General features: G+C 49.6%; 1 protein-coding gene across 1 annotated transcript; it reads left to right on the top strand.

Moving 5' to 3' along the window:
• Window positions 1–154: 154 nt before the first annotated feature.
• SPG7 (SPG7 matrix AAA peptidase subunit, paraplegin) lies at window positions 155–26,379 on the top strand. The gene is made up of 17 exons (XM_056500455.1): window positions 155–644; window positions 985–1,087; window positions 1,566–1,655; window positions 4,674–4,924; window positions 5,494–5,633; window positions 7,410–7,512; window positions 9,004–9,129; window positions 9,418–9,580; window positions 10,282–10,455; window positions 14,332–14,456; window positions 15,649–15,751; window positions 16,683–16,793; window positions 20,468–20,583; window positions 22,069–22,225; window positions 22,775–22,938; window positions 23,646–23,723; window positions 25,306–26,379. The coding sequence occupies exons 1-17, from the start codon at window positions 525–527 to the stop codon at window positions 25,513–25,515; spliced, it is 2,334 nt and encodes a 777-aa protein (XP_056356430.1). The 5' UTR covers window positions 155–524; the 3' UTR covers window positions 25,516–26,379.
• Window positions 26,380–26,837: the final 458 nt, after the last annotated feature.

Below are 26,837 nucleotides of genomic sequence, written 5' to 3'. Positions count from 1 at the left end.
TGCAGCCTCTCTGCTATCCTTGCAGGGACCCTCTCGCCCCTCCCAGGCGTTTGTTCTCCTGCCTAAATAATTTGGGACCAGGCCAAGGCCGGGGAGGGCCCTGGCCGGGCTGGTGGGGAATTGTCTGCTCCATGAGCCGTGACCGGGCCGGCCGCAGCCTGGGGCTCGCCTGCAGCGCAGATCCCGCCGGAGGCGCGTAGGAAGGAGCAGCCGGGGGCTCCGCGGCCGTGCCGGGCCGTGCCGTGCCGTGCCGTGCCCTCAGCCCACGCCGGGCCCTCAGCCCGTGCGGGGCCCCCGTTACCGCGGTAACCGCCCGGCCCTTCCCGACAGCCCCCGCGCGCCGCCGCCGCCATCTTGAGGCCTGGCAGCGCGCCCCCGCGTCCAAGATGGCCGCCCGACCCTCAGCGGGCACTTCCGGCCGCGCCGAGGCCGCGGTGCTGGTAACGGCGGAGCGGCCGCGCCGCCGCCCGGGCCCGGCCCGCCGGAACGGCCTCTGAGGCCTCCGGGGAGCGCGACCGGCGGACATGGCGCTGCTGCTGCTGCGGATGGGGCTTCTCCGCGGCCGCTGCGCCTTCTGGCGGCCGCCCGCCGCCGCCTGGGCCCGGCCCCGCGGTTGTGCCTTCGGAGGGGTTCGCGGCCTGCAGGTAACGGGGCAATGGTGGGGCCTCACCGGGGGCTGAGGGCACCGGGAGAGGAGAGGAACGGGAGGGAGAGACCTGTGGTTGTGCTGTCCTGAAGGTCCGTCGTGTCAGCGCTGTTGGGCACTGACTTGGGAAACACCGTGGAAATGATGGAATTATTTGGGTGAGAAGGGGCCTTAGAGGTCATTTTATTCTAATCACCTTACATTATTAGCTGCTGTCCTGACACTCAACCACAACATTCCCCTGTTCAGGAATCCGAGTCTCAGGGAGGCACACAAACCTTCAGCAGCCACAGCTCTTTTCCAATCATTGTGCTGTTTTTCTTTCTCTCCTTCCTCAGAGCCTCCTGGCACCAACACTTTCCCTGCCACGTCAAGGCCTCGGTGGAGTCCTGACAAAACAGCACATAATCCGTGATCCAGTCAGACTTTGGAATCTCCTGGGTGAGTCCTGAGGAGCATGAAGGGAAAAGGTCTGATTTCATAAGAGAATTGACCTTTCCTCACCTTCCCTCTGCATTCCTGAAAGTGCAGCAGAGGTGTTCTGTTCCTGGATGTGGGAGGTGGGGTTTGCAGGGATCCAGGTTTATGTTTGGGGACAGGAATGAGCAGTGGCATCTTCCCATGGGAGGCTCAGGGGATCACAGAAGTGCTGGAGTCATTAGACTTTGTGTTTGTAGCTTTATTTGGCTTTTATTGGAGTATCCCCCATCATTCCTGCGAAACCTGATTTAATTCCATTACCTGTATTTCCTTTAATGATCATTTCTAATCCGAAGTGTGAGGCTGTTCCTAGCTGCCACACCAGTGCTAGCAATGGCTGTGCCTTGGGAATTGTGTCTGTGTTTCAGTACTAAGGAAATTTCTCGAAATTATTTCCCTTGTGCCATCAAACCACTCTCTGACCTCTGTTTGCCTGCAGGTAGCACCTCTTGGTTTGCTACATCCAGCTCTTGGGGGAGTAGCCAGAAGAATGGAGGATTCAAGAAGAAATCTCCACAGGAGGAGGATGGTACGTGTGTGCCAAAAATTCTGGGATTTACTGAAACACTGGGAGGAAGATCCCCCTTTGTCCTTCCCTGCACCTGGGGCTAAGAGCATGTTTGAGGGTGAATTTTGGTTTAGATGATGGGCTGGAAAATACAAGATGGATCAAAATATTTCACTTACCTTCAATGTGGATGTTCCCTACTTCTAGTGAGTTCTAGTGAAATATACATTTGTTAAAGAGCTCTCAGTCATGTTACTGATTTGTCTTGGTTTTTCTTTTTCGAATCAGTCTTTCTAGATACAGCTTTTTTCCATATCTTATTCTCATAGCCCCAGGCATATAAAGATTTTTTTGAAAATTAGTTTTATCTCCCTAAAAACCTGTCAGTCACAGAGTGGCTTGGGTTGGAAGGGACCATAAAATCATCCAGCCCCCTGCCATGCCTCCAGAACTGCAAGGTGGGAGGCATTTTATGTCATTACAGACTGAAATGTAATTTTATAATTTATTATTTAGGCCTCTACCTGGGTATCATCAAATGGTGTCAGCACTTGGATTTTGCTTTGTTGTGCTTTATAATTGAGTCCTCTTGGACTTTTTGCTTTTGAAGTCAGAGGTCAGCAGCTGCTGACAGGCTGGCTGGTGTCACTGCAGTGTCCTTAGGACCAGAGCAATGGCTTTTCCTTGGTGGTTTAACTGGGATGCTCAGTGGGATGTGAGTACAGGTATCAGAAGGAAGGGAAGGAAGTCAGAGTTGGAATTGGGGTGCGTGGTGTGCGAGGCCAGGGGATGAGTGAGCACAGCACCTGGAAATGCTGGGGCTGCTCCAATCAGTAACCAGCAGCATGCTGTGTTCCATGGCCTCTCCTCCTGTGATTAATGGACAGCCTGGCTCTGTGTCTCCAGGGGAACACTTGTCTCTGCTGTAATTATTACAAAGAACTCTTCAAACTGTCACCACAGCCCTTGCAAAGATTTTAATCAGAGAGTTCACATTTGGGGTTAATGGCAAATCATTGCTTGGTGGAGGCTCAAAAGCTGGAAGTATTCCCACAGCTGCTGCTTGCAAGTGTCACATGCAGTCCCAGGGTTTCCTGAGTGCTGTGGGGTGGCTCGTGGTGCAGTGTGGATGTTGTGCTGTACAGTCACACTGCACCGCAGCTGAGAAATAGATCGGGTTTGTCCTTAATTAAACACAGACTAGAGAAAAGCTTGGTGTTGCCTTCTAGCTTTCTAGAAATGGGCTTCTCTCCTGAAATTATTAAGCTGAAGGTTAAAGGTCCTAGAAAGATTTAATTCCTGGAAATGGGAGAAGTTGTTGGGATCGGCAGCTTCCCCTTGGGTGATGTTTTTGTGATCACACTCTGATTATGTGTGTTTAGAGCAGCTTATGGGCCTCCACTTGGTCTGAAATGAAATAGAGGAAAGTGCTGTAGCAGGAGTTGACTCTGATACCTCCAAGGAACTTGCACAGACACAGATGGACTTTTCCTGTCAGGATTGACTTTCCTTAAGTAATTTCTTTACTCTGTAAAATCATTCTATTTGAACCTGCTCAGCTTTTCAGGATGTTGTGCAGACTAAGTCTTCTATCATGTATTTTAGTTTTCTCTAATAAGGCTGTAGTGGATGTCATCCTGCAGCCTTGGGATGAATTCCTGAGTCTTAACAAAGCTGGATGCAGCAGATAACACTTGGTGAGGGGATGACAGCAGAGAACAAAGCGGATGGGCTGGACAGGGAGCCTGAGCTGTCACAGCCCTCTGAAGTGATGACTTTGCTGCCAAGCTGCATTGTTTCTATTTAGGAACAAGCCTTTCCTGTTCAGTGTGGAGCAGAGCTGGGAAGCAGTGAAAAATGAGGCTGTGCCTCTGAAGGACAGAAGACTTTTTTTAGCAGCTGCCTGGGTCATATGTTTGTCCCTTGGTTTTGTTGCTGCATGCATAGGGCCTAATTGGTGACCAGTGATAAATGCTGGTGTCAGGACATTTGTTATGAATTTGCAAATAAATCAAATCTGGGCTGCAGCAATGATGCATTAGAGTCCAGTGGCACAGAATGAATTTATTTCTGGGTTTAGAAGGTTATTTATGTGTGCCGTGGTGCTGTTGTTGTTAAATTGTATATCAAGAGCAAGTGGTAAATTATGTATTGGGGAAAACTCACATGTGACTGGAAAGAGGAGGAGATATTTGTTGTCATTTGAACAACTCAAACACTGGTCAGCAGCTGACATTGAACTGTGCTGTCACAATCCTTTACAGCCCACAGAATTGTAAATTTGCCTGTGCAGTGCAAAAATAAAAGTGTTGTGAGACAGGAAAAATATTTGATGGCAAACAGTTGAAGTAAAACATCCCTTTTCCATGTGGTATTGCTTCAGTGTGGCTGTAGTACAAAAAAAGTGTGGGAAAGCACATCCAGCATAGGAATCCCTCTTGGATACAGATCCTTAATGTGGGCAAGTTATCAAACCCTGTGATACATGAGGTGAGTTGTATGGGAGAAAATCCAGGGAATTTGGTTAAGGCCGATGGATTTGCAGTGTATTTGTGTTCAGTGCTATCTCCCATTCTCTGCAAATGCAGGTATTTACTGGGATAGTGGAAGCATTGCTGGAGTTGTGCAGGTGCCAGGAGATCAGAGCTCACCTGGAAACAATAATGCGCTGTGGGATTTACCAGGGACACTGGGATTACTGCTAATATTTTCTGCTGTGGAACCGTGTTGTATAAAGTGGGTTGTAGTCATTCTGCAGTTTTGATTTTTAGCAGCAAGGGTTCTGTGGCTTTATTTGACTTCTGTCAATAGAGAGTGTCTCATTTTAGCCTAGAATGATATTTGGTGGGATTTTAGTGGGTTTGGTCCCACTAGGACCATGGGAAGCCCAGTCCTTCAGGGGAAACCAAACATGCAGCACAAAAACTTCTCAAAAATACCATTGTGTGAATCTTTGTCATTTAATTATCCCTTCTTTGTGTCAGAAAGCTCCACAATTGCACACTAATCCTTCTTCCTCTGCTATCTTTTTTCCTAAAGAGGAGGAGAAGCGCAGGAGAAGGGAAAACCAGATGCACCTGGAACGTTTGCGGGCGCTGCTGGTCCTCACCTTCGTGGTGCTGATGCTTCGCTTCATGATCGGCGAGAACAGGGAAGGGACCAACATCTCCTGGAACTACTTTGTGAATGAGATGCTGTCCAAGGGGGAGGTGCAGAGGATCGAGGTGGTGCCTGAGAGTGACATTGTGGAGATTTATCTGCACCCAGGTGGAACTCCACATGGACAAGTTGTGAGTGACTCCCTACAGCTGTGAGTGAGCTTAGACAATACTGCTGAAGGTGACTGAATTAATGGTCTTGTAAAACTCCAGCTGGTAAATTTGCTTTATTTTTTTTTCTTTCTTGCATTTGAAGTTCAAAGTTGAAACTAAGACTTCCAGTTTGAATTGTAAAAATAATTAATAATGGCCTGGGGGAAAAAAAAGCTTTTGTATATCTAAAAAGCTGGAGAAACTCAGGTTTCCTGAGGTTACCTGCTCAGTCTGATGTGGGAGAAGGTGTCCAGGAGATTGTAAACTCTTATGACTGGATTTTGTTTCAGAAGTTTTCTCCTGTTTGGATTTCAGTCATGAGTGTTCTGTCAAACTCCATCAGCCTTTTTTCCTAAGGCCAGAGGGTTCCTAAATTCAGAGCCCTGGTGTCAGTCATCTGCTCCCAAATTCATTGATGCAGGATCAAAGGGTTCAGGCTAATTTGTAACTGACCTGCCCATGCTGTGCCCCTCTGCTCCTTGCAGCTATTGATATATATGTATATAATACATAACATTTCCGTGCTGCTGTGCCTTGCCTGTCCCCAGAACGTGACCCTGCTGTACACTATGCGCGTGGCAAACATCGACAAATTCGAAGAGAAGCTCAGAGCCGTGGAGGATGAGCTGAATATTGATGAGAAAGACAGAATCCCCATTTCCTACAAACACCCTGGCTTTTATGGAAAGTATGATATCAATTTGTCCTTACTGTTACTCTTGTGTTGGTGACAGCATCCTTTGCTTGGAAAAAAGTGACTTTCAGCTAAACAGTACCTAAATACAGAACAGAAAAGTGGGCTTGGATTTGGAGCATTGAATGAATGTTTCTGAAAGATAAGGTGCTTAAGGTGCACGTTAATGTTGGAAAAGTGAGGATCCTAGGAATTCTGTAATTGCAGCATGCAACAGGCCAAAATGTTTGAGGTCAGGGTCACTGAGTTCTTGCTCAGCTGAGCATTTTTTGTTCTCATAATCAACTATCCAAGTGCAGAGTGTGATAGAAATCTTGGCAACAAGTGATGTTACAGGCTGGGGATGCACTAAGCCTTCCTTCCTCATTATAATGCTTTGATTTTCCCACTGGAGATGGCCTGTGTGTGTAATTCCTCATCCCAGACACCTTGCAAAAATGTGAAGTTTATGTATGAGTGGATACCATGCCTGGATTTCATCCTCTCATTAACATTTGGGTGTTTTTAATATGTTGTTGAATGTACGAAGATACGATTTTTTAACTAATCAATGCAATATGAGACCTTCAGTTCAAATTCAGAACTTGCCAATTTTTTCAGACTTACGTGTAACAGGAAGAGAGGACTGAACAGACAACCAGCCCCCAACACAAGCTGTTTCCCCTGCTCATCAAAAGAGATTTTAAACAATTTTTAAGAGCTGTGATGGGGTGTTAAGTTCTCAGAAGAACTGATGAGTGTCTGGAGGATTTGGTCTCAGTCTGGAGTTGGAGCCTGTGAGGTGCAGAGTCTTTGCAGCTTGGGCTCTGCTCACTCCAAGCTGTGGGTGCTCAGGGTGTTTCAGAATTAATCCTGTTTGCAGAGCAGACAAACTGAAGGTGACTTTCAGGTTTCACTGTTGCCTTTGCATCTCTCACTGAGCAGAAAAGTGCAGCTGGGTATGCAGCTCCTGCTGCTCCCTTGCTTCAGTAAATCATCCCTCTGTGAGAGGTGGAACACACATTCCTGGTGTAAAGCACAGAAGTGTGGTGAGGCCGGATGGTTCCTCTGGCATGTGGGGCAGAACGGGGGCCCACCAATCTCAGCCTGTCATCTGGCATAGCATCATTTTGCCTGCTCTTGGAAGCATCCTTTGTTTAGGGCTCATGGGGTATTTGTCCTCAACATGTTCATCCTGTAACTCTGTAAGACCTGGAGTTTCATCTCAGCTCCCCATCTCCCTTCTAATGCAGTGGGTGTTCCAAAGGATCCAGAAAACTGACAGTGTTGGTGCTGGAGCACATTTTTCTGGCATAAAGGACTCCTCCTAAGAGATTTGACTAAGGAGAAACAAACAGTCTCTTGATGGGAGACCCACACTGGGATTTCTGGCTGGAATCCCTATTGTTCCCAGACACTGTCCTCAGCAGTGAGCTCCCTTTGGATGCACTGCCAGCCCCAGTGGATTCTGCTCTGAGTGTGATCTGAGTGCCTGGAGGTCCTGCTTGTTTTAGAAGCAGAAATGCCTCTGAAGTGGATGGGGAGGTCGAATTTCTTCCACAGCTGTAGGCAATGTTTGCCAATGTCCTCTGCTTAACTTCTTAGGTTATGTAATGGTTGGGGTTTGGGGTTTTATGTATCTGTATAAAAACCTGTGAAAGTTCCATTTTCTGTATCACATCTGCTGGTTTGCACTCTAGCCTAAATGTCCTTTAAAAAGTAGCTATGTTGGGTAATATTGACCAGGTTGTGGCTGAATGCTTCAGTTAGTACTTGTCTTTGTCCTTTCAGTGATGTCCTTTCCCTGATAGTGACCCTGGTGGCCGTGTCCATGCTGTGGAGCATCTTCCGCCTCTTCAGGGTGGCGAGCAGGGCTGGAGGCTTCAATGCCTTTGTGAGTAGCCTGGGCTTTGAGCATGTTTTGCAGCCTGTGGGGAGTCTTGGCTTCTGCTGGGTGCTCTCCTCCCCTTTTCCCAGCAAAGTCAGTGCAGGATGAGGATGAACTGGTGCCAAGGACTCTCCACTCTTGCCACATCTTGCATCCTGTGCTGATCATCTTCCTGGCTGGTACCTTAACTGGCCTTAGCTGAGGTCCCTTCCCTTCCCAATGGCAGGAAGGGCTGAGCTCAGGGAATTTCAGTCCAGTTTGCTGTTTTCAAAGCTTGCTAATGAGCTGCAGCTGCAGATGGTGTTTTTCACTGGGCCCTGCCAACATGCCTCCCATACAGCCAGAAGTAGGAATTGCTGCTTTCTGCAAAATGAGTTCTCAATTTATAAAATATGTTCAGATTCTGGAGTTCATTATGTGTTGGCCTGTTCTGCTCCTGCCGCATGCCTCACTTGCAACACCAGGCAAACCTCCTCCTCCTCCCCTCTCCCACCCTGGCCTGGATCAGCTGATGAAACTGCAGGAATCAGCCCGGGGTGCTCTGTCCCTGACCGCAGGGACTGGGGATGAAAACACAGTGAATTCAGTCCCTTGTTGGATTTCCCACTCAGTCTCCTCCGCAGTTCTTTTGGCTTTGAGATTCTCTTTGAACAAAAGGATGCAGCTGCTCAGAGAAAAAAAATATTTTAAAGAAGTGTTGAGTAATGAGGCCTTGAGGACTAGTTTGTGTCCTTGCTTAAGTGGGGACAGCCAGGCCTTGAGTTTAACTCTTCCTTTAGAAGTTTCTGAGGCCTCAGAAGCCTTAAACCTTCTTCTGAAAGAAAAAACCTCCTGAGTAGCTGCTTTGAGCAGAACATACTGAGCAGTTATGAGTGGGATGTTTAACTGAATTCTTGTTTTGACTCTCGTTGTGGCTTCACATGCATCAGGAGATGGAAACGTGCTGGCTGTTCAGTTTGAGAACCTGTAATTTTGGCCTGGGACGTTTCCAGCAGAAACCAGCAGCAGCATCAAAGACTGTGCAAACTGTCTGTGCTTTCACAAGTATTGGCAATTATTTACCACTGACAGTTATTTGCCTTCAACACATATTCCTTGGAACTATGATTGTCCCATGTGTATTAAGGATCAGAGCATTTAGAAATCAGGGAGGAGATCCCAAATCCTAGGTTTTGGACATCTGCATGTTTTTAATAATCATCCCTGCCTGCTCTACATGGAGCTTGAGCTGGACTGTGTTGGGACTATTACTGCAAGTTTACTCTTGTCTCTTCCCAACATGTGGATAAATAAAGTTTGAGTCAACCATCCATCTGGGAACTTTCTCCAGAGCAAAAATCCATGAAACACCAGTGCTTTGGTGGGGACTTTAGTGGTGTTTGGTGGGGACAGCTGGGCTGTCTCCCTGGGCTGGGCTGGCTCCCAAAATGTAGCAAACATCCTTTCCAGACTGTTGCCTTGTCCAAAGTTGTTTGATCCTTGTGTTGCCTTCCACAGAACCAGCTGAAGATGGCTCGTTTCACCATCGTGGATGGGAAATCTGGAAAAGGGATTGGCTTCAAGGATGTAGCAGGAATGCATGAGGCAAAAATGGAAGTCAAGGAATTTGTGGACTATTTAAAGGTATGTAAAAATAGAACAAAACAAAATGTTTGCTGCCCACCTTCTGGGACAGAGGGGTAACCTGGGGAGGGGGTTGCTCTGCTCTTCATCCTTGGTGGTTCTGGGCATCCTCTGTTGAAACAAGCTCTGTATGTCCAGTTCCACAGTGGGAATGCAGATGGAGCTGCTCCTGTTGGCAGCTCAGAGTTGCCCAGGCTGAAAACATTCTGGGAAGCTCTGGGAAGCCCCGCTGTGGTGCAGGTGCTTGGTGTGAGCTGTGGCTCTGACCCAGCTGTGTTGTCCTTGCAGAATCCCGATCGCTACCTCCAGCTCGGGGCCAAAGTGCCCAAGGGTGCCTTGCTGCTGGGCCCACCAGGCTGTGGGAAGACTTTGCTGGCCAAGGCTGTGGCTACAGAGGCCCAGGTGCCGTTTTTGGCCATGGCAGGCTCTGAGTTCGTGGAGGTGATTGGAGGTGAGGTGCTCTGAGGAACAGAAGCAACTCTCTTTGTCTGTTGTGGAGTTGGAGGGGCTGGCTGGGCTTCCTGTGAGGGACTTGGCATGGAGAGGATGAGTTGGATACTTAGACTGAAGATATAAAGCGTTTGCAGTGATGCAGTTCCTTAATTATGTAGTATCTGAAGTGCATTTCTGGTTGCTGCTTTCTGGCAGAGTGCAGCTGTGGTCCTTCACCTGTAAGCATCCTCTCTGGTTTCCCTGTACCTATTATTAAAGCCCTTGACTGAAGCTTCCTTCCTTGTATGGAAATACAGATGGGGAAAGTAGGGCCTCTCTGTGCCTTGGGATTTCCATCCTTCTCCTTTTCTTCCTTCCTCGTAGATCTCTTGAGACTTGACAAGGGTCAGTATGCAGGAAAATGCTGAATATTTTTGCTTTGAGCAGTGGGAGGAGCAGGAGGCCATGTTGGGAGCTGGAAGCAAAGCTCCTCTTGCAGCAGCTGTAGGAGTCCCTGCAGGTTGAGGAGCCCAGTTAAACCCAGCCCCAGGACGCACCGAGCCTAAGGCCTAAACACGAGTTCTGTGGCTGTGTGGGAGTGCTGAGGAGGGACTGTCACAGTCAGAGGGTTTCTGAGTGTCTCGTTGAGGGCCAGTAGCGCTGCTGCCCGGCTTTGCTGACAGCTCCAGCTGCCAGGCTCAGCGTGTCCCTTCGCTGCAGGTCTGGGCGCCGCCCGCGTGCGCAGCCTGTTCCGGGAGGCGCAGGCGCGCGCGCCCTGCATCGTCTACATCGACGAGATCGACGCCGTGGGCAAGAAGCGCTCCACCAACGTGTCTGGCTTTGCCAACGCCGAGGAGGAGCAGACCTTAAACCAGCTGCTGGTGGAAATGGATGGTCAGTGTTTCTCCCTGCCCTTATCTCCTCAGAGGTACAGCTGGTGGCCTGTTCATCTTTGTCCTGCTTGAACCTGTCTGGTCTCTCCAATGTTCTCTTGCTGAAGTCTGAACCAGTCTGAGCCCATGTATCCCATCACTAGTCCCTAAGTCTAGTAAAATGTAACTCCCTGGAGTTTCAGTCCAGCTGGTCATTACATGTTGCTGGATAGTTGTATCCAGTCTGAGACAGGTAGTGGTTTAAAGCCTGTCAGAGTTTAGAGTTCAGCTGTCCTAAAGGGACAGAAATCATGTAATACATCAATTCTCCTGTCCATTGTCTTCTGTTTGTGTTGTCTGCCTCACCACAGGATCTCTGAGATGAGGGAGATAAGCTTTGCAAACAAGTTCTGGTTTGAGGCCACACTTGTTTGGTTTCTGGCTGTTGTGCACCTGGAATTGGCCCTTTGCTCAGACACTTTAACACAAAGAATAATCTTTTGGCAGTCCTTAGTCCTGTCTCTGTCCAAGCCTGCAGCACTGACCCAATTTGCAATATTTCTGTTGCTAAATCTTACTATTGCAGGGTCAGGAATAACCAACTACCTCCCCATCAGGGAATGTTTGTTTCATTTTTCTCTTCACCGTAACTGTGACTCATAGCTTGACTGTCATGTTGTCTCATCACACTCTCTATATGAAAAAATTAAAAGCCATAGTACACCAAAAGCATCCCCAAACCTGGGTTCCAACTGCTGGCTCTGTACTGAGTGTTTCCAGTGGAGTAGATGATCTTGACAAGTAAGGCCAGTGCTAACACAGCCCAGCAGTCTTGCCTTGGGTGGGTCCTTTTCTCCCCTGACTGTGGTAGGGTGAGCTGGCCTCTGAATTAAATAGAAGCCTGCGTTTCTGTTCAGGAATATATAGTCAGTCACATTCCACATCTCTATCCTAAAAATGAAAATGTCTGATTTCCATCAGTCTGTAAAAATTAGGTGTGGTTTCCAGAGTGTTTTCCTGGTGAGACTCAATGCAGAAATGAGGGTTCAGCTCAAGTGGAGAGTTTAGAAGGTAAATGTTATCCTCAGTGTGTACTTTATAGACCCTTGTTTGCAGTGTGCTGCCTGGTTTATTTTTAAATCTATATTATCTCATTCTTTATTCGTGTCTCATACAGAATCATGTACAGAGTCCTTCATTTTGCTCAGTGCTTTATCAAACACGCTAAAAAAATCCCAGTCCAAGGAGTTGACTGTGTCAAACAGGAGACAGCTGGCAAGGATGTCAGCCTGGTGCTGGGAACATGGGATCAGCAGGGATCCTGGCACGTGTCACTGGAGTGTTACCTAACGGAGTGTGTCACCTAAAACAGCACTGATGTGCCATCTGCAGCATAGCAAAACACTGCCCAGGTTGATGGTGAATAACCTGTTTAGGAGGGGAGCAGTTCTGCCCCAGGAGTGGTGAGTGTTTGTGAGGAAGCCTTGAGATGGAAGGTTGAGAGCTCTGGTTGAGCTTAAATTGAGGGCTGAAGGCAACACAACACCATAGAGCCGAGTTGGGTCTATGCAAAAATCATGTACAAAAGCAGATCAGTGAGTCATCACTGATTGTTGGATTTCTGTGATTGAATGACATTCCTTGGAGGGAAGGGACAGAGAGGGAAGGAGGATCAGAGCTGTGCAGGCTGTATGGGGTGAGTGCAGGCTGGGGCTTGGTGTGAACATTTTGGAGAAGCCACAGGGCTTTTCCCTCAGCAGCCTCGGGTTCCATTCCTGTGAGAATTTGCTGTGGGTCTGGGGAGCACCAGGCCTGGTGGGAGAAGGGGAGGTGCTGGCAGGAGCCTCTCCACAGAAGCTGTTTGTGAGTGATGCACAAAGCCGGCTCTGGCGGAGCAGGTGCCTGCCTTGAATAGACAATCCTCCCTCTCCAACAGCAGACAAGCGGAAGAGCAGTGTGACCCAAATCTCTGTTCTGGGTGCTTTCAGAGGAGCTTTGGCACTCCTGAGCTGAGCTGGGGGTTTGTGAATGGAAATGCAGGATGGCTTGTGGTGGCAGCTCCTCACCTGGAGCCCTCAGACAAGTCCTGGCCTGTGCCATGTGCAGCCCCGAGGCTTCCTTCAGGAAGGGCCCCCATTTCAGTGCCACTGCTCCCAGGAAATGTCCAAAGGCTTTTGGAAAAATGGCTGGAGGGTGACACAGTAAATCTGCAGGTGAGGTTGCTCAGTGTGGGGGAGCAGGGCACTTGCAGCTCAAGTAGACCCTTTTACCTTTCCCCTTTTCCCTTTCCTTTCTGGAGTGGTTCATTTCTGACCCTTGCAGGAACTCTTTTCTGCAGACTGCATTTTCAGATCTGTCTCTCATTTGTTGATGTGGTGAAGTGTTGTTTTTGTAGCCTGTTCCTTTGGCTGGTCTTTGCCTGTGACATGCCAGGTGGTGTTGCATTAAGCAAGTGGGGCAGAAGCTGATGTGAGGAGGATGCTCTCAGTGCTTCTGTTTTTTTATTTGTTCTAATAGTCAGACCTATTTTAAGAGAGTCTTCTCAGCTGCAAGGCAGATAATACACTGTGCCATCTAATCCTGCCATTCCTGGAGTGCCTGCCAGTCTCTGCTTGTTTATCCCACTCCAGAGTGCAGTGTGATACACGCCTCAAGGATGCTCGGCTTCATCCTCTCCAGCAGCTTATTTAGGCAGGAGCCTGCAGAGAGGGAGCACCAGGTCTGCTGCAGCACAGGCTGGCACAGCCAGTCCCCTGCCTCACCTGGAACCTTGATCTGTGCTGAGCTCTCGCACGCTGACACATTTGGCAGCTCTTCTGCTGGAGCTGAGAGCTGAAACTGGCCCAGCTTACGTGCACAGAGCCGCCTCTCCACAGCGTGGGACTTGGCACATGGGACTGTAGTGTCCTTTCCCTGGGAAGGCTGCTGTGTGCCAGGGCTGGGGAATGTGCTGGAAGCAGGTGACTCATGCCCAGGGGCAGCCTGCAGGCACCTGGAGGAATGCAATAAATAACAATAAATGTGGGGCAGTGATTCAATGGCAGCACAAAGTCTGCCCCTCTTTGCCCTCCTGCAGCTGCCAGTGCCCTGCCTTCCCTTCCCCAGGAAATCCTGTCTGTCCATTGAGGCTGCTCTCAGGCAGCCTGTAAATTACAACACTCCCTTCACCTTAAAGGCTTGGAGACAGAACCTGCTCTGACTGACTTGGCCAAATTCTGGACTGATAATCAGTGCAAAGCTCTTGAGTTGTGTTTTGTGCCTGGTGTGGGTTCTGCAGGGCTGGTCTGTGCAGGGCCCTGCACTGTGCCTGTGAGGTGAGTGAGGAGGCAAAGAACAACTCCTGCTGTAACATGGCCCTTGTTGGGTGGCAAAGGTGCCTGTTCCTCCCCTGGAGGCCTGTCTGTGACTAAAGGCTGAAAGTAAATAAAAACTGAAAGGGTTTTCCATGGAAATTCATGGAAAAATCTCCTTCAGCTAGGAAATGCTGCTTGTACAGTCTGGAGCTAAAGGCTCAGGAATTGACTTATCCTGGGGGTGAGAAGGCATCTGTGAACTCATCTAAACAGGATTCTGTTCTGGGTTCTAGTCACAGCAATTTCCAAGTGTGGCAATAGGAAGGAGAAAAAGAAGTCTTAAGCCAGTACTTATCAAGTAAATGAAAATGGGATTTCAGAGTGTCCATGATGACCAGGGACTGGCCTGTGTGGCCTGGGAGGTTCCTTCCTGGCTTTGTCCCAAGCTGCAGGGGACACTCAGCCTCAGCAGCCCCAAAGGGTGCTGTGACCACCCTGTGGCTTTGTGTAAAGCTGTGTACTCCATTCCCTGCCTCCAGCCCACTGTGTGCCTGCAGTGCAGTCTGAGGTGGGGAAAACCTCCTCCTCTGCTCTTGTGTTTGCAGGAATGGGGACCACGGATCATGTCATAGTGCTGGCTTCCACCAACCGTGCTGATGTCCTGGACAACGCCCTGATGAGACCTGGGAGGCTGGACAGGCACATCTTTATTGATCTCCCAACACTGCAGGTATGTTGGACCAGCTGCCTTGTCCTTCCTGTGGCTGAGGTGTCCCAGTCCCTGCTGGTCTCACTGGCCTGGCAAGACTGAGCTTGGAGGAGATGGAGATGCTGAGCCTCTGTTTGCCTTTGTTCTTGATTCTGTGTTCTGGATGAAGGATTTGTGGTGCTAATGCAGTGACCTCTGAAGTGACTGGTCTGGAGGTCTCTGCTCTGGTAGAGCCTTGCCAGTGAATTATTCTGTGAGGTTCCCTTTGCCATGCAGATGCAGAGCTAGGTTTGTGTCTTCTCTTCAGGAAATTGAGAAGCACCTCATTGGCTTTTGGCTGGTGTGAGAACTTAAATTGTCATGAGCCTTGAGCACTATTTGTTCTGTAGGTTTATTGCCCTCCCTATCCTTGCAAGGCTCCTCATTTTCCTTTAGGCAGCCTGTTAAGTGACTTTCTCCTTCTGAATGCTTTCTAAATCCATTTACAAGAGTCTTCCCTGTCCGCTGTGTTGACATTTGTAGCAGAGTTCTGGGAATAGGCTCAGCTGCTGTGAGGATCTGTGTGCTGTGCCAGCACAGGCTCTTCCTCTCCCATCTGTGCTTCACTGTCCTCTGCAGAGTTTTCACTGAAAATACCTTAAATGCCTGATAGAATCTGGCCCCGGAAGCATGAACTGTGCAGCTGCCCTGAAGGAGGAAGGGGAAAAACCCTGGCAACTGAGCCCATTGTTTGAGTCAGGATCTCCTGGACCAGCTGAATGAGTCACTGGTGGCTGCTCGCCAGCGGCATCTCACCCCCACTTCCATCTGGGAAATGGGGGCAGGCTGAGGAGCTGCTGGATGGGCTTTGCAGTTTGTGGTTTGTGCAGGAGCAGGTCGAGGCAGTCAGAGCTCCTTCCTGCAAGAGCTTTTGTGGTGAGGGAGAAGTTAAGACAGATCAGAGTGAGAGTGAGGAGGGGAGAGCAGTCCTGAGAGAGAAAGCCGTGACTCAGGGAGAGCCTCGTGCATCTGTTGGGAATTTGAGAGCTGGGTGTTTATCAGGGCTGCTGGAAGCCTGGAACTCTGCAAGGAGAGCCCTGCCCTCTGCTGGCACTGTCAGTGTCCCCTCTGCCAGCACTGCCACTGCCCTGCTCCCAGCTGTGCACAGCAGGGCCCCATTGTGACCCTTGGGGGGTGACCTGAGCTGGGCTCAGGTGCTGGGTGTTCTTTTCAGGAGAGAAAGGAGATCTTTGAGCACCACCTGAAAGGCCTCAAGCTGATCCAGGATGGCAGTTTCTACTCGCAGCACCTGGCAGAGCTGACCCCAGGATTCAGTGGTATGATGTGTTCTTGGGCTGCTCCTCCATTCAGGCATGGTGCTGGGGGTCTAACAGGGAGTTTTGGGCAAAAAGGACTTTTTTTCTCCATAATTGTGGGAACCTAACCAGCTCCCTGGTGACCTCTGAGCAGTTATTCATAACTATTTTCAATCTTCTGAAATTTGTTGGACTAGCAGGGTGGGGAGGTAGGGAAAACACACTTTTACAATGCCTAGGTGCCCAGTTCATAAGGGAAGGAACCAGTCATGCTCCTCTCAAAGCAGTTGAGGATGAGGTGCTGCACTTCAGAGGAGAGATTGTTAAATTGATTTATGTTACCAGGAAAGCAATGGAAGGAATAAGTAGGAATTATTTTGCTGAGCAGAGTAGAAATTGGACAGCTCTGCCTGGCTTCTGCATCAAGCCTGCTTCCAGGGTGGGTCCCTGGGAGCTTGAAACAGTGCTGAGCAAGGGGCTCCAGAGTTCCTGTTTATGTGGAGCTCCTGGAATATCCTTTCTGGGTTTCCCCTCTCCCAGGCCCCAGCACGCTGCCTGTCCATGACTGCTCTCAGCAGCCCCCTGCCACCATCTCCCACCCACACAAACTGGGAACAGATGTTCCTTCTCTTCTCTCCAAGGTTGAGCAGAGCAGCAGCCTGTGCCAGCCCACTGCCCACACCATCCCTGTCCCTGGGAGCCAGCCTTGGCCTCAGCCTGCTCCTGGATTGCTGAGCTCTGTGTGGTATCAGCATTCCCTGCCAAAGCAGTTGTATTATTCAAATCCAACATCAACACCATAGGCTGGGGTTGCTCTCTGTTCCCAAGGAACAAAAAGCACAGGCTGTTCCACTTCCTTAGGTCCTTCTCCAGATTTGTTTGTGCCCATTCCTCCTCTGAGTTCTCTGTCCCATTCAGACCCAGTGTAACTCCTGTGAACTCGTGTCTGCAGGAGCTGACATAGCAAATATCTGCAATGAAGCTGCTCTTCACGCTGCCAGGGAAGGGCACAAATCCATTGATACCTCCAACTTCGAGTATGCTGTGGAAAGAGTCATTGCAGGTGAGAGGTGCAGCCATGCTATGGAATTATGGACTGGTTTGGGATGGGAGGGACCTTAAAGCACATCCAGTCCTACCCCTGCCATGGGCAGGGACACTGTCCCAGGCTGCTCCAAGCCCTGTCCAGCCTGGCCTTCGACATTTCCAGGGATCCAGGGGCAGCCACAGCTTCTCTGGGCACCTGTGCCAGTGCAGCAGCATTTCTTGATATTGCCTCAGGGGTCTGTTCTGCTCAGGTGAGGGGGTTACACCCCAGAAAGACAGATGGGTTCAGACTGTGCTCTGGCTTGAAGATCTTCAATAACAGCCACAGAAAATTCTCTGAATAAACCCCAAATGGTTCCCATCTTCCTGAATCTGCAGGAGTCTGAACCCATAGTTCAAGGAAAAATGGCCACTGTCAAAATAATAAAGAGGAAAATTCGAATGCATGTGGCTTTTTCAGTTTAGAAGATTGGGCTGTTGTGGGTTGTTTGGGTTTTTTTTTTTTGTTGTTTTTTAAAACAAGAAAAGTGACAATATCTCTGAATTTTTCTTGCTGCTGTGGACAGCTGCTACATAAATATCAATAGCAAATAGTCTCTGCATCCTCACCAGCAGGAAATTAGAGATTTTTCTCTCCCCCCCCCCAAAGTTCAGGCTTTGATGAATTGGCAGAATAAACTGCAAGACAGTAAAGCACTGTTCTCTCTCTGAGAACATCCTCTGGCCTTTCCCTGCTGCTTGTGCCATTGCCAGAAGAGGAACCTCTGGAGTTTTCCCTGTAGCAGTGTGTTGTGTAGGGAGGGGAAAAGAGTTCCCAGAACTCTTGACTTCACCTGAGGAATTTGAATCTGGTGGGTTTTGGGCTGAACTGCCCTGGAGCCAAGCTGTGGATGTTATAATGAGACACTGAACTGCTTCCAGGCTCCATTCCCAGTGGGAGCCTGGGCACACTGATTGGCACTCTGTGCCTTTTGAGTGGAATGTGTGGAACAGGGTGTTTGTGCTGGGTCAGTTACTTCCTGATCCTGGAATTAAGTCCTGAGTGTTTGCTTTATCAGAAAATGCTTAGAGAATTCCTCATTCAAAATATGGTGCTTGAGAAAGTTCCTCACAGCTTCACCTGTTGCAGTAAAACAAAACCCCTGGAGTGCTTTGGTTAAAAACACAAATTCCAAACTGTACTCAGGAGCTCCCAAGAGTGGACAGTGAGACAACTGTAGTTGTAACAGAAATTCTCATCAGGTGCAGCAACGATCACAGAATCCTGGACTGGGTTGGGTGGGAAGGGACTTTAAAGTCTATATCCCAACCCCTTGCCTGGGCAGGGACACTTTCCACTATCCCAGGTTGCTCAGCCCCATCCACCCTGGCCATGGATACTTCCAGGGACAGCCACAGCTTCTCTGAGTAACCCCTGCCAGGGCCTTGCCACCCTCACAGGAATTTTTTTTTTTTTTCCCTGATAAACCTCCTCTTTATCAGTTTGAAGCCATTCCCCCTTGTCCTGGTGCCACTTGCTCTTGTAAAGATGTGCTGTGCTTTCCCATCTGCAGGAGCACCAGACTTGTAGGGACTCACTTGCCTTTTCTTTCTGGGCCTTGCCTTGGTTCCCCAGACTGGGAAAAAAAGCCAAAAGCAGAGAAGGCTGGGGGGGCTGGCAGCAGAAGGGATCTCTGGGCTCCATGTGGTGGGGCATTGCAGGACATGAGCTTTGGCAGTTAAAGCTGCCTGGCCTCACTCAGGCTCTGGTGTGTGTAGGAGGCCATGGAGCCTCTTTGTTGCTTAATCAGATTCTCTCGTATTAGCAGGACTGGCTATTTTTTGTAGACAGATTCTAAAAGACCCCAAACAACCCCCCTGGCCCCTGTATTAAATGTACCCTTTCCATGTCATAGGAATGCTTCTGGGTTTCACAATCCAGAGGGCATTTCAGTTCCTATAAAAGCTTTTCTTGAAAGAAAAAACATATTACTGTGCTTTCCATTAGGAGCTTCTGGTTTTAATAAGAGTGGGGTGGAATCAAAAGGGAGCTCTGCAAGACCAGAGGCCCTGTCAGCCTTAAAGCTTTGTGTTGCTGTAAGGGAGGAGCAAGAACTTCTCTGTGTGGTAGCTCCCATTGTGTTTTTAGTTTGGGAACAGAAAGCAGTCAGTCTCCTGGGAGTGAGGGAAGAAACCTGCTGAGCACACAGAGCCTTTTAGGGCTTGGCTTTAGAGGATGGAGCCTGTTTTCTTGGTGGGGTTTGTGTAAGGCCAGCAGAGACACACCAGAGTTGTTTCCAGGGTGGATTGTGTCATGAATGTGTTAACTAAAGGTTTTCAGGGGACTTCCATGCCTGGAGATGATGTAGGAAAAGAAATAATCTTGTTGCTTTACAACATTGTGTGCTATTGTGAAGTGCACAGTTGTTCCCTCAGTGGGCTGAGAGGATTTTTTAAGTGTCTGTGTGTGTGTGTGTATATATATATATATATATATATATATTTACAGAGAATAGGTACATCTTTCTGTGGAAATAGCCATCCAGGACCATGCTCACACACTGCTGAGGGCAGGGTAAGAGACTGACTGATGAAAATCCAGGCAGTTGCAATTAATCTGCTGTTCCATCATGCCTGGCAGGGCACAGCAGTTTGCAGGGTCCCTGAGCAGTAATTTTACAAGATCTGCCACACTAATTTTGTTGTTTCCTTGTTTAATGAAACCCTTGACTTTGTTAAAAAATTCATTTTAATAGAATGTTGTTTTCCAAGACATGAAGCAAGCCTGGTGCAATATTGGTTCTGACTGGCTGCTCTCCCCTCTGGGCTCTGTGTGGGGACTCTGGCCTGCAAATCCTGGCACCTTTTTGCACCCAAAATTCTGAGCTGTAATGAGTGCCTGACACACTGTGTGTTCTGTACTCACTTTTCCTATTTGCTAGAAGTTTTACTTCCATTCACTTTTGTTGGTTTTTTTTTTGTTTTTTTAAACCTTTTTGGACTTGCTCTACTAAGTTGGAAAATAGATACTTTCAAAAATCACCTTTCTGGAGGAAATTGGTGAGTTATGGTTTCATTTGCTGGTTCTCAGGAGCCTGGGAATAAACTCATACAGAGCATGCCATGTGTAATCAAAGACATTTCCAGGCTCTGGAGAAGGATTTCTGTATCTACTCCTGCACTTCAGCTGATTTGAACACTCTTAATGCACAGTTTTCTCAACTGGGACCTTGTATATATGATTCAACATCTCTCTTCTCTCTTGTTCTGCCTAAGGGACTGAAAACAGCAAAATGAGTCTGAGACTCTAGCTAGTCTCATTTTGTGTTTTGTTGTTTGGTGTTTTTTGTGTTGTTTTCAGATCTTTTCCACAAAAAAAAAAAAAAAAAAAAATAGTAAGCTGCCTTGTTACAGATGCAGCCCTGGGAACAAGGTTCTTGAGCTGTGATCAAATCAAATGTCAAACTATTTGTCTGATGGTAATGTCTGTTGTAAGGAGAAGGGGGTAAAGTTTCTGCCAGAATTTTCCAGCAATCCCAGGCATGGATTGCTTTCCACCTCAGGCCCAGGGAGCACCTTTTGCAGACATTTTAGTTCAAGGGGTTTTGCTGCACAAACAGTTCAGCCACAGGCTGTGCCCTGGGCTGGACCAGGTTATGCCCCACTGGTTGCACCTGTTGATAACTGATCAAACCCCGTGTGTTCCCACAGGCACTGCCAAAAGAAGTAAGATCTTGTCACCGGAGGAGAGGAGGGTGGTGGCGTTCCACGAATCGGGGCACGCGCTGGTCGGGTGGCTGCTGGAGCACACCGAGGCCGTCATGAAGGTACTGCCTGCAGGGAGGGGAATCCTGAGCCTTCCCTGCCCAACACTGCTTTGTGTGAGCCTGACAGCCTGAGCCTGTGCTGCTGCAGCAAAGTATGGCAAACACAGAGCGACAACCATTTTCCTTGGAGAGGACCTGTGAGGTCATGGACTCCAACTGCTCAGCCACCACTAAACTAGGAGAGGTTCAGGTGGGATATTAGGAATAAATTCATCACTGAGAGGTTGGTGAAGCGTTGGAACAGGCTCTCCAGGGACTCACCGTCCCTGGAAATGGCCAAGAACAAGCGAAGGTGGCGCCTCACAGCATGGCTCATCTGGCTAGGGGCGGGGCCAGTGATGGGGTCACGTGTCTGGGGTGGGGCCAGTGACCGATTTGGGTCATGTGGTTATGGGTGGGGTCAGTGACAGTGTCACGTGCCACAGGGTGCGTCCACGTGACTCCATGGGTGTCATGTGGCTTGGGTGTGTCCATGTGACACTGTTGGGTCACATGGCCAGTCACGTCATGCTGGGGTGTCATGTGACAGTGGGGCAGAGTCAGTGATGTCATTGGTGTCACAGGGGCGTGGCCAGTGGGGTCACGGGTGGTGGGATTTGGTCAAAGGTTGGCCTTGATGGTCTTGGAGGACATTTCCAACCCTAATGATTCTGTGATTTTATAAACCACGTCCCTAATTTATGCCCTAGAGAAATCCATTATTAGGCTGTATTGATGATAGTGCTGGTGCAAATCTGATTAACCAGCTATAGGAGAAGCATTGCAATTAAAAATGAGAAGCAACTGAGTCTCCTGGTGCTGCTGCTCAGTCATGACTTCCAAGCTGCTCCGTGTGTGCACACATCCAAATGTGATCCCTTTCCCAGCACGTTGCACCAGCGAAGCCACTGCGAAGTTGCTGTGATAGTGACGGAGAGCTGTGCTTTCCAGACTGGGAGGTTGTCTGCCCCGAGCCCTTCTCTGCAGGGAAAGGCCTCTCTGGCACCCGGGGATGTGATCCGTGCACATCTCCTCCAAAAGCCGGGACACTGGGGGGAGGTGGGGAGTGAAATGACAAGGGTGACAGCTCCTTGGCCCATTACCAGCACCACATTCACTCTGAATGACCCATTGTGTAAGCAGAACTGGTGTTAATTACTCTCATTTAGTGGGTGGAGAAAATGGCTGTTATTTTTCTGAAGGCTTTTGTCTTTATGCAGGTAATGTCAGGGATTCTGGAGCAGAAACAGTGAACTCTGTGTGGCCTATGCACTCCAAAGTAACTCTTAAATTTCAGGATTTCTGTGGCTTGCTATTAGGGATAATTCCCTGAGCAGGAAGTGTGTTTGTTTGTGTGAGGCAGAGCCCTCAGTGCAGGAATGAGGACATGCTGCTGTGCTTGGCCATGGACAAACTTCCCTGGGAATGCAGAGGCCTCTTCCTGCTCTGCTGCTGCAGGGAGAGCTCTGTGGCTCTGTGGGCTCAGGGAGCTGCCCTGTGTTGCAGGTGTCCATTGCCCCTCGGACCAACGCGGCGCTGGGGTTCGCACAGATCCTGCCCCGGGAGCAGTACCTGTTCACCAGGGAGCAGCTGCTGGAGAGGATGTGCATGGCCCTGGGGGGCAGAGTGGCCGAGGCCATCACCTTTAACAAGGTCACCACAGGTGAGGAGCCAGAGCCTGGCACGGGCAGGTGAAGGTCTGAGCGTGGGATGGTGTTTTCCTGTGCTAGCAAGAGGAAATGTCACGTTTGACACTTGGAGGTCTCAGGGGTGGTTGTCACTGTGTTGTCTCAGACTTGTCCCAAAGCCTAAGGCCACAGTTGCCTGATGAGGCTCTTGAGAAGACCTAGAACTTTCTTTGCTGTTTCCAACTAGTTAAATCCAAATAGGATCACAGAATGGTTTAGTTTGGAAGGGAACCCTAATTCCCATCTCATTATTCCCCCTTGCCATGGATAGAGACACCTTCCACCTGACCAGGTTGCTCTGTGGGCAGTGGCAGGTCAGGACTCAGGAGAGCTGGCCACATTAGGGTCACTCTGTCACTCCTGGGACCTGCAGGAAGGTCCCTCAGTGGGTTGAGTGTTCACCCCCCATGGGCTGCCGTGCGTCCTCTGCTCTCTCCCCTGGTAGGACGTGCTTGTGCAGGATGTGTTCTTCCTGCACTGAGCTGAGAGCTGGCTAGCAGTGTGTGTGTTTGTTTCCTGCCCAGGAGCACAGGATGACCTGAAGAAGGTGACCAAGATTGCCTACTCCATGGTGAAGCAGTATGGGATGGTGCCCAGCATCGGGCAGATCTCCTTCCCTGACCCAGAGAGTGCCCCTGGCATCGGCCGGCGCCCCTTCAGCCAGAGCCTGCAGCAGATGATGGACCATGTAAGGCCACCTGGGCTAAGGGCTTCTTTTTGTTCTTTGCTTCCTGCAGTTCACTGAAAAATGGCAAGTGGTTTGCACCCAAACAATTTGCATTTTGCTGTTGGCCAGTGAGTGAGCACTTACCTGTTCCATGACTGTGTCAGGGCTGTGCAGTGAGGCAGCAGGAGCAGGCAGAATCTCACCTGGCTGTGAGTTCAGCCCAGTAGCCTGTGCTGTGCAGGGCTGAGACGGTAAGAAATCTATGTCTTAAAGTCACAGTGTATATGTGTGCATTTCCTAGATCAGATCTAACCAAAATAATGGTCAGACTGACTGCAAATCTGCATGTTTTCACAGGAAATTTGGCTTCAGTGCTGAAAAAACACACTGCTTTAGTTCAAAAGTCAAAAAGCTAGAAACAAAAAAGCTCTGTTCCAGAAGCACCATGGCTGTGCTTCCTTGGAGTTTGTGCTGAGCTGTACCTTTAGCTCCTGGACAGCCTTAATCTGCATTTCCCATCAAGCTGAACTAGGGCAAGACTTCACTGCCCCTTATCACCAGCACTCCTTGGGCTTTTCTCCAACCTGTTTATCCACAGTTTCTGTTGATGGGAACCACATTCTGCCTGGCTCAGTTTGCAGATTCCATCCCTCAGTGCTCTCCTTGTTTAGCCACACATGTTGTTTGTTGCCTCCTACACCCCAACTCCCTCTTCTTGTTTCTTGAAGGAAGCCAAAATCCTGGTGGCTCAGGCTTACAGGCGCACAGAAAAGCTCCTGCTGGAGAACCGGGACAAGCTGCAAACCGTGAGTTGAATTTTGTGGGGGTTTGTTGGTTGGTTTGTGTGTTTTTAACTGGTGCTTTTGCTGCTTTCTGTGCTCTGTAGCTCAGCTGTTGCAGTGTTGTCTCTCTCCTAGAAAGTCTTGTAGTGGGAGTGTTGGGAACCAGTGAGTGTTTACTGTGTATCCCCCGGATTCAGAGCAGGCACGGGAGGAATGCGTGTGCCTTTCCCAGCAGTGAGTAGTCTGCCTCCTCACACCAGCTGGTGTTTGCAGGGTAGAGGAGGAGGAGTGCTCTGTGGAAATTATCAAAGCTGGAATTTGTGTCCTTCACCTGCACTTCCCTGCTTGCCTCTTGGCAGTGCAGTTCTCTAGAGAGCTGACAGTGACTGTTTTTGGGAAGCCAAGCCAGTAATCAGGTGGACAGTGTCTGGCTTTGGTGAAGGAATATGGCATCTGTCACCTTGGCTGATGGGGGCTGATTCCTGCTTTCTGATGACTCCAGGCAGTTTTCACCTCCTTAATAACTGATACACCAAGGAATCCTTGTTGCAGTGCCTCCTCCCCTTTGTATCCTGACAGTTTTGATCCAGCCACACACCCTGGCACATCCCCACCTGTGCCAGGAGCTCTGTGCCCAGTGCTAAGCCAAGCTTGGGTCACAGCACCCTCTGTATCTCCTTGACTTCCCTTCAGAATTCCAGTCCCTGACTTCTAAAATGACCAGGAGTCAACTTCGTGTTGCCTGTTTTGCAAATCAAGCAATTCTTTTCCTTAAATCCTCTTTTTAAACAAGCAAGAACAACAACAACAACGCCTTCAGCTACTCAGTGCCAGGCCTGCAGTGCAGAGGAGAGAGCTGGGACACATTGCTGTCCCAGGGACAGTGCCCTGGCAGCTCTGGAGCAGGGATCCTCAGGGGTGTCTCTGCAGGCTCCTCTGTCCTGCTGCTGCCATGTAACAGCAGCCAGATGTTTGCTGGAGGCTCAGCACAGAAAAACTTTAAAGTGCAGCCAAAGTATGTCCAGAGTCAGTGTTTGGGTTGCCAGGCCAGCGTGTCACATCTCATCAGCAGGATCGAGCAGTTCCACGTTGCACAGCCACCTGCTGCTCCAGAGGGGCCAGAGAATTCCACTCTTCTGGAGAGGAACTTGTGCTGCCCTCCAGCCCCTGCCTGCAGGAACAGGCAGCTCTTTGTTAGTGCTGTGTGTGCAGGGAAAGCTCTGTCTCTGCTGGAGGTCTCTCTGCTGCTGCTTTGGCTCTTGGGCAGGGCCACAGGTGCAGTGACAGTGGCAGGAGGGACACTTCCCTCATTGTTCCTGGAGCTCTCATTCCAAATCATTCCCAAGAGCTTGCTTTGTTGCCTGCAGTCACGTTGTGTATTCCTGGCCAAACGTGCTCTTGGGAACGATGCTGGAGCTGGGAGAATTTGTTCCTGGTGCCAGTAGCTTCAGGGTCACCTGTTTGTGGTGGCACAGCTGGGGGCTGCTCCTGGGGAGCTGCAGGTGCTGAGGCCTGAGTTGAGCTGACAGTTCAGACCAGCTCAGAGAAGCAGTTCTGCTCTCTCTGGGGCCTCCATCCCTCATCTTGCCTCCTTCCTCTGTTCCAGCTGTCCAATGCCCTCCTGGAGAAGGAAGTGATCAATTACGATGACATTGAGGCGCTGATCGGGCCCCCGCCCCACGGGCCCAAGAAGATGATTGCTCCTCAGAGCTGGCTGCAGGCAGAGAGGGACAAGCAGGACACCAGGGAAGAGGAAACACCTCCCCAGCCACCAAACCAGGAGGAGGAGGAGGAACCACGCCTGAGACCAGTGTGAACCCACTCCCACCTGGAGTGGGAGGGCTCCAGAGGCGTTTTTGGACACAGACCCTTTGCCTTCTCAGCTCCAGGATCAAAGATGCTGAGCTGTGCTGCTGCTGCTACCCCAAAATGAAGGAATGGCTACATTGGCTCTTTGAGCTTTATCCTGCAGGAAGGAGAACTCCTCAGGGTTTCAGGATTGGTTCCTAATGGGGTGGTGGTGATGAGGAGTTGGTTAAGTCTGATCTGCTGTGAATGTTTCTTGTACACAGGAGCAGGGAGTGTATTCCAGTGGGTGGAAGGTCCCATGTAAGCCCCTTCTGGCTGTGCTCTGTGCCATGGCAGGAGGGCAGGGCTGTGTCCTCAGCATGGGGACACCCCTGTGGGGCTGAGCTGGGCTGCTGCAGCTCTTGTGTAACCTTTGAACACAACAAACAGCCCTGGCTGGAATAAACTGCCCACAATGTGCTGCTGTGTGTGTACAATGTGTCAGGCTCCGAGGGGGTTTTGGCACACATGAAGCTCATTAGAGCTGTGGAGTGGCACAGGACAAGGGCCTCAGTCTCCCTGGTCAATAATTTATATCCAGTTTTTACAGTGAGTGTTTCTCAAGCAGAGGTTGAGGCAAAACTGTACAGAGCTGAGCAGTGAGACATGGAAACCAACTGTGCAGAGGGTGACAGCACTCATGGGAAGACTGTTCTGAACTGCTGGTTCTGAGCTGGAGAGGTGCTCTTGGAAATCCAGTAAAGCAGTTGTGTTTGTTGGGAATCCTCAGGAAAAGCTGCTTCATCCTCATGGCTGTTGCAAAACGGGCCCTGCTGACAGGGTTGTCTGGTGTTCATCAGGGGAAGCACTAAAGTGGTTGTTGCTGCCTGGAGTGCTCTGGCTGGCTGCATCTTTTAGGAAGGATTATTGTCTGGAGTTACTCCATCAGGACTGTCTGTGACCTGAGAGACCCCAGCCCATGCCTGGGCTCTGACAGCTCCCAGCCCTCGGGCCTTTGTCACAGTCCCAGGCTGCTGTCCTGGGGAGCCTCCTGCTTCCCTGAGAACGTGAGGATGTTCTGCACTGTGTCCTCTCCCCTGTCCCAGCTCATTCCCTGGGGTCTCTCAGTGCCTAGGGAATGATTTCCCTTGAGTTCAGAGACACAAGTAGTTTTCTACATTTTAGATGCTGCTTCCTGGATGTTTCAATTCCAAACTTGTTCATTTCTTGCCAGTCTCACTCTTTGAACATGCTTTTCCAGCAGCAGATGAAATTTCAAGTGTTCTTTGATTTTATTTTCTTAACTCACAAAACCTTTATTGGGACGGGAGTTCATTTCTGTGCAGTGAG

The sequence above is a fragment of the Oenanthe melanoleuca genome, chromosome 11, assembly GCF_029582105.1.
Source record: "Oenanthe melanoleuca isolate GR-GAL-2019-014 chromosome 11, OMel1.0, whole genome shotgun sequence".
NCBI classification, from domain to species: Eukaryota; Metazoa; Chordata; class Aves; order Passeriformes; family Muscicapidae; genus Oenanthe; species Oenanthe melanoleuca.
This window is presented reverse-complemented; position numbering and strand designations above follow the sequence as displayed.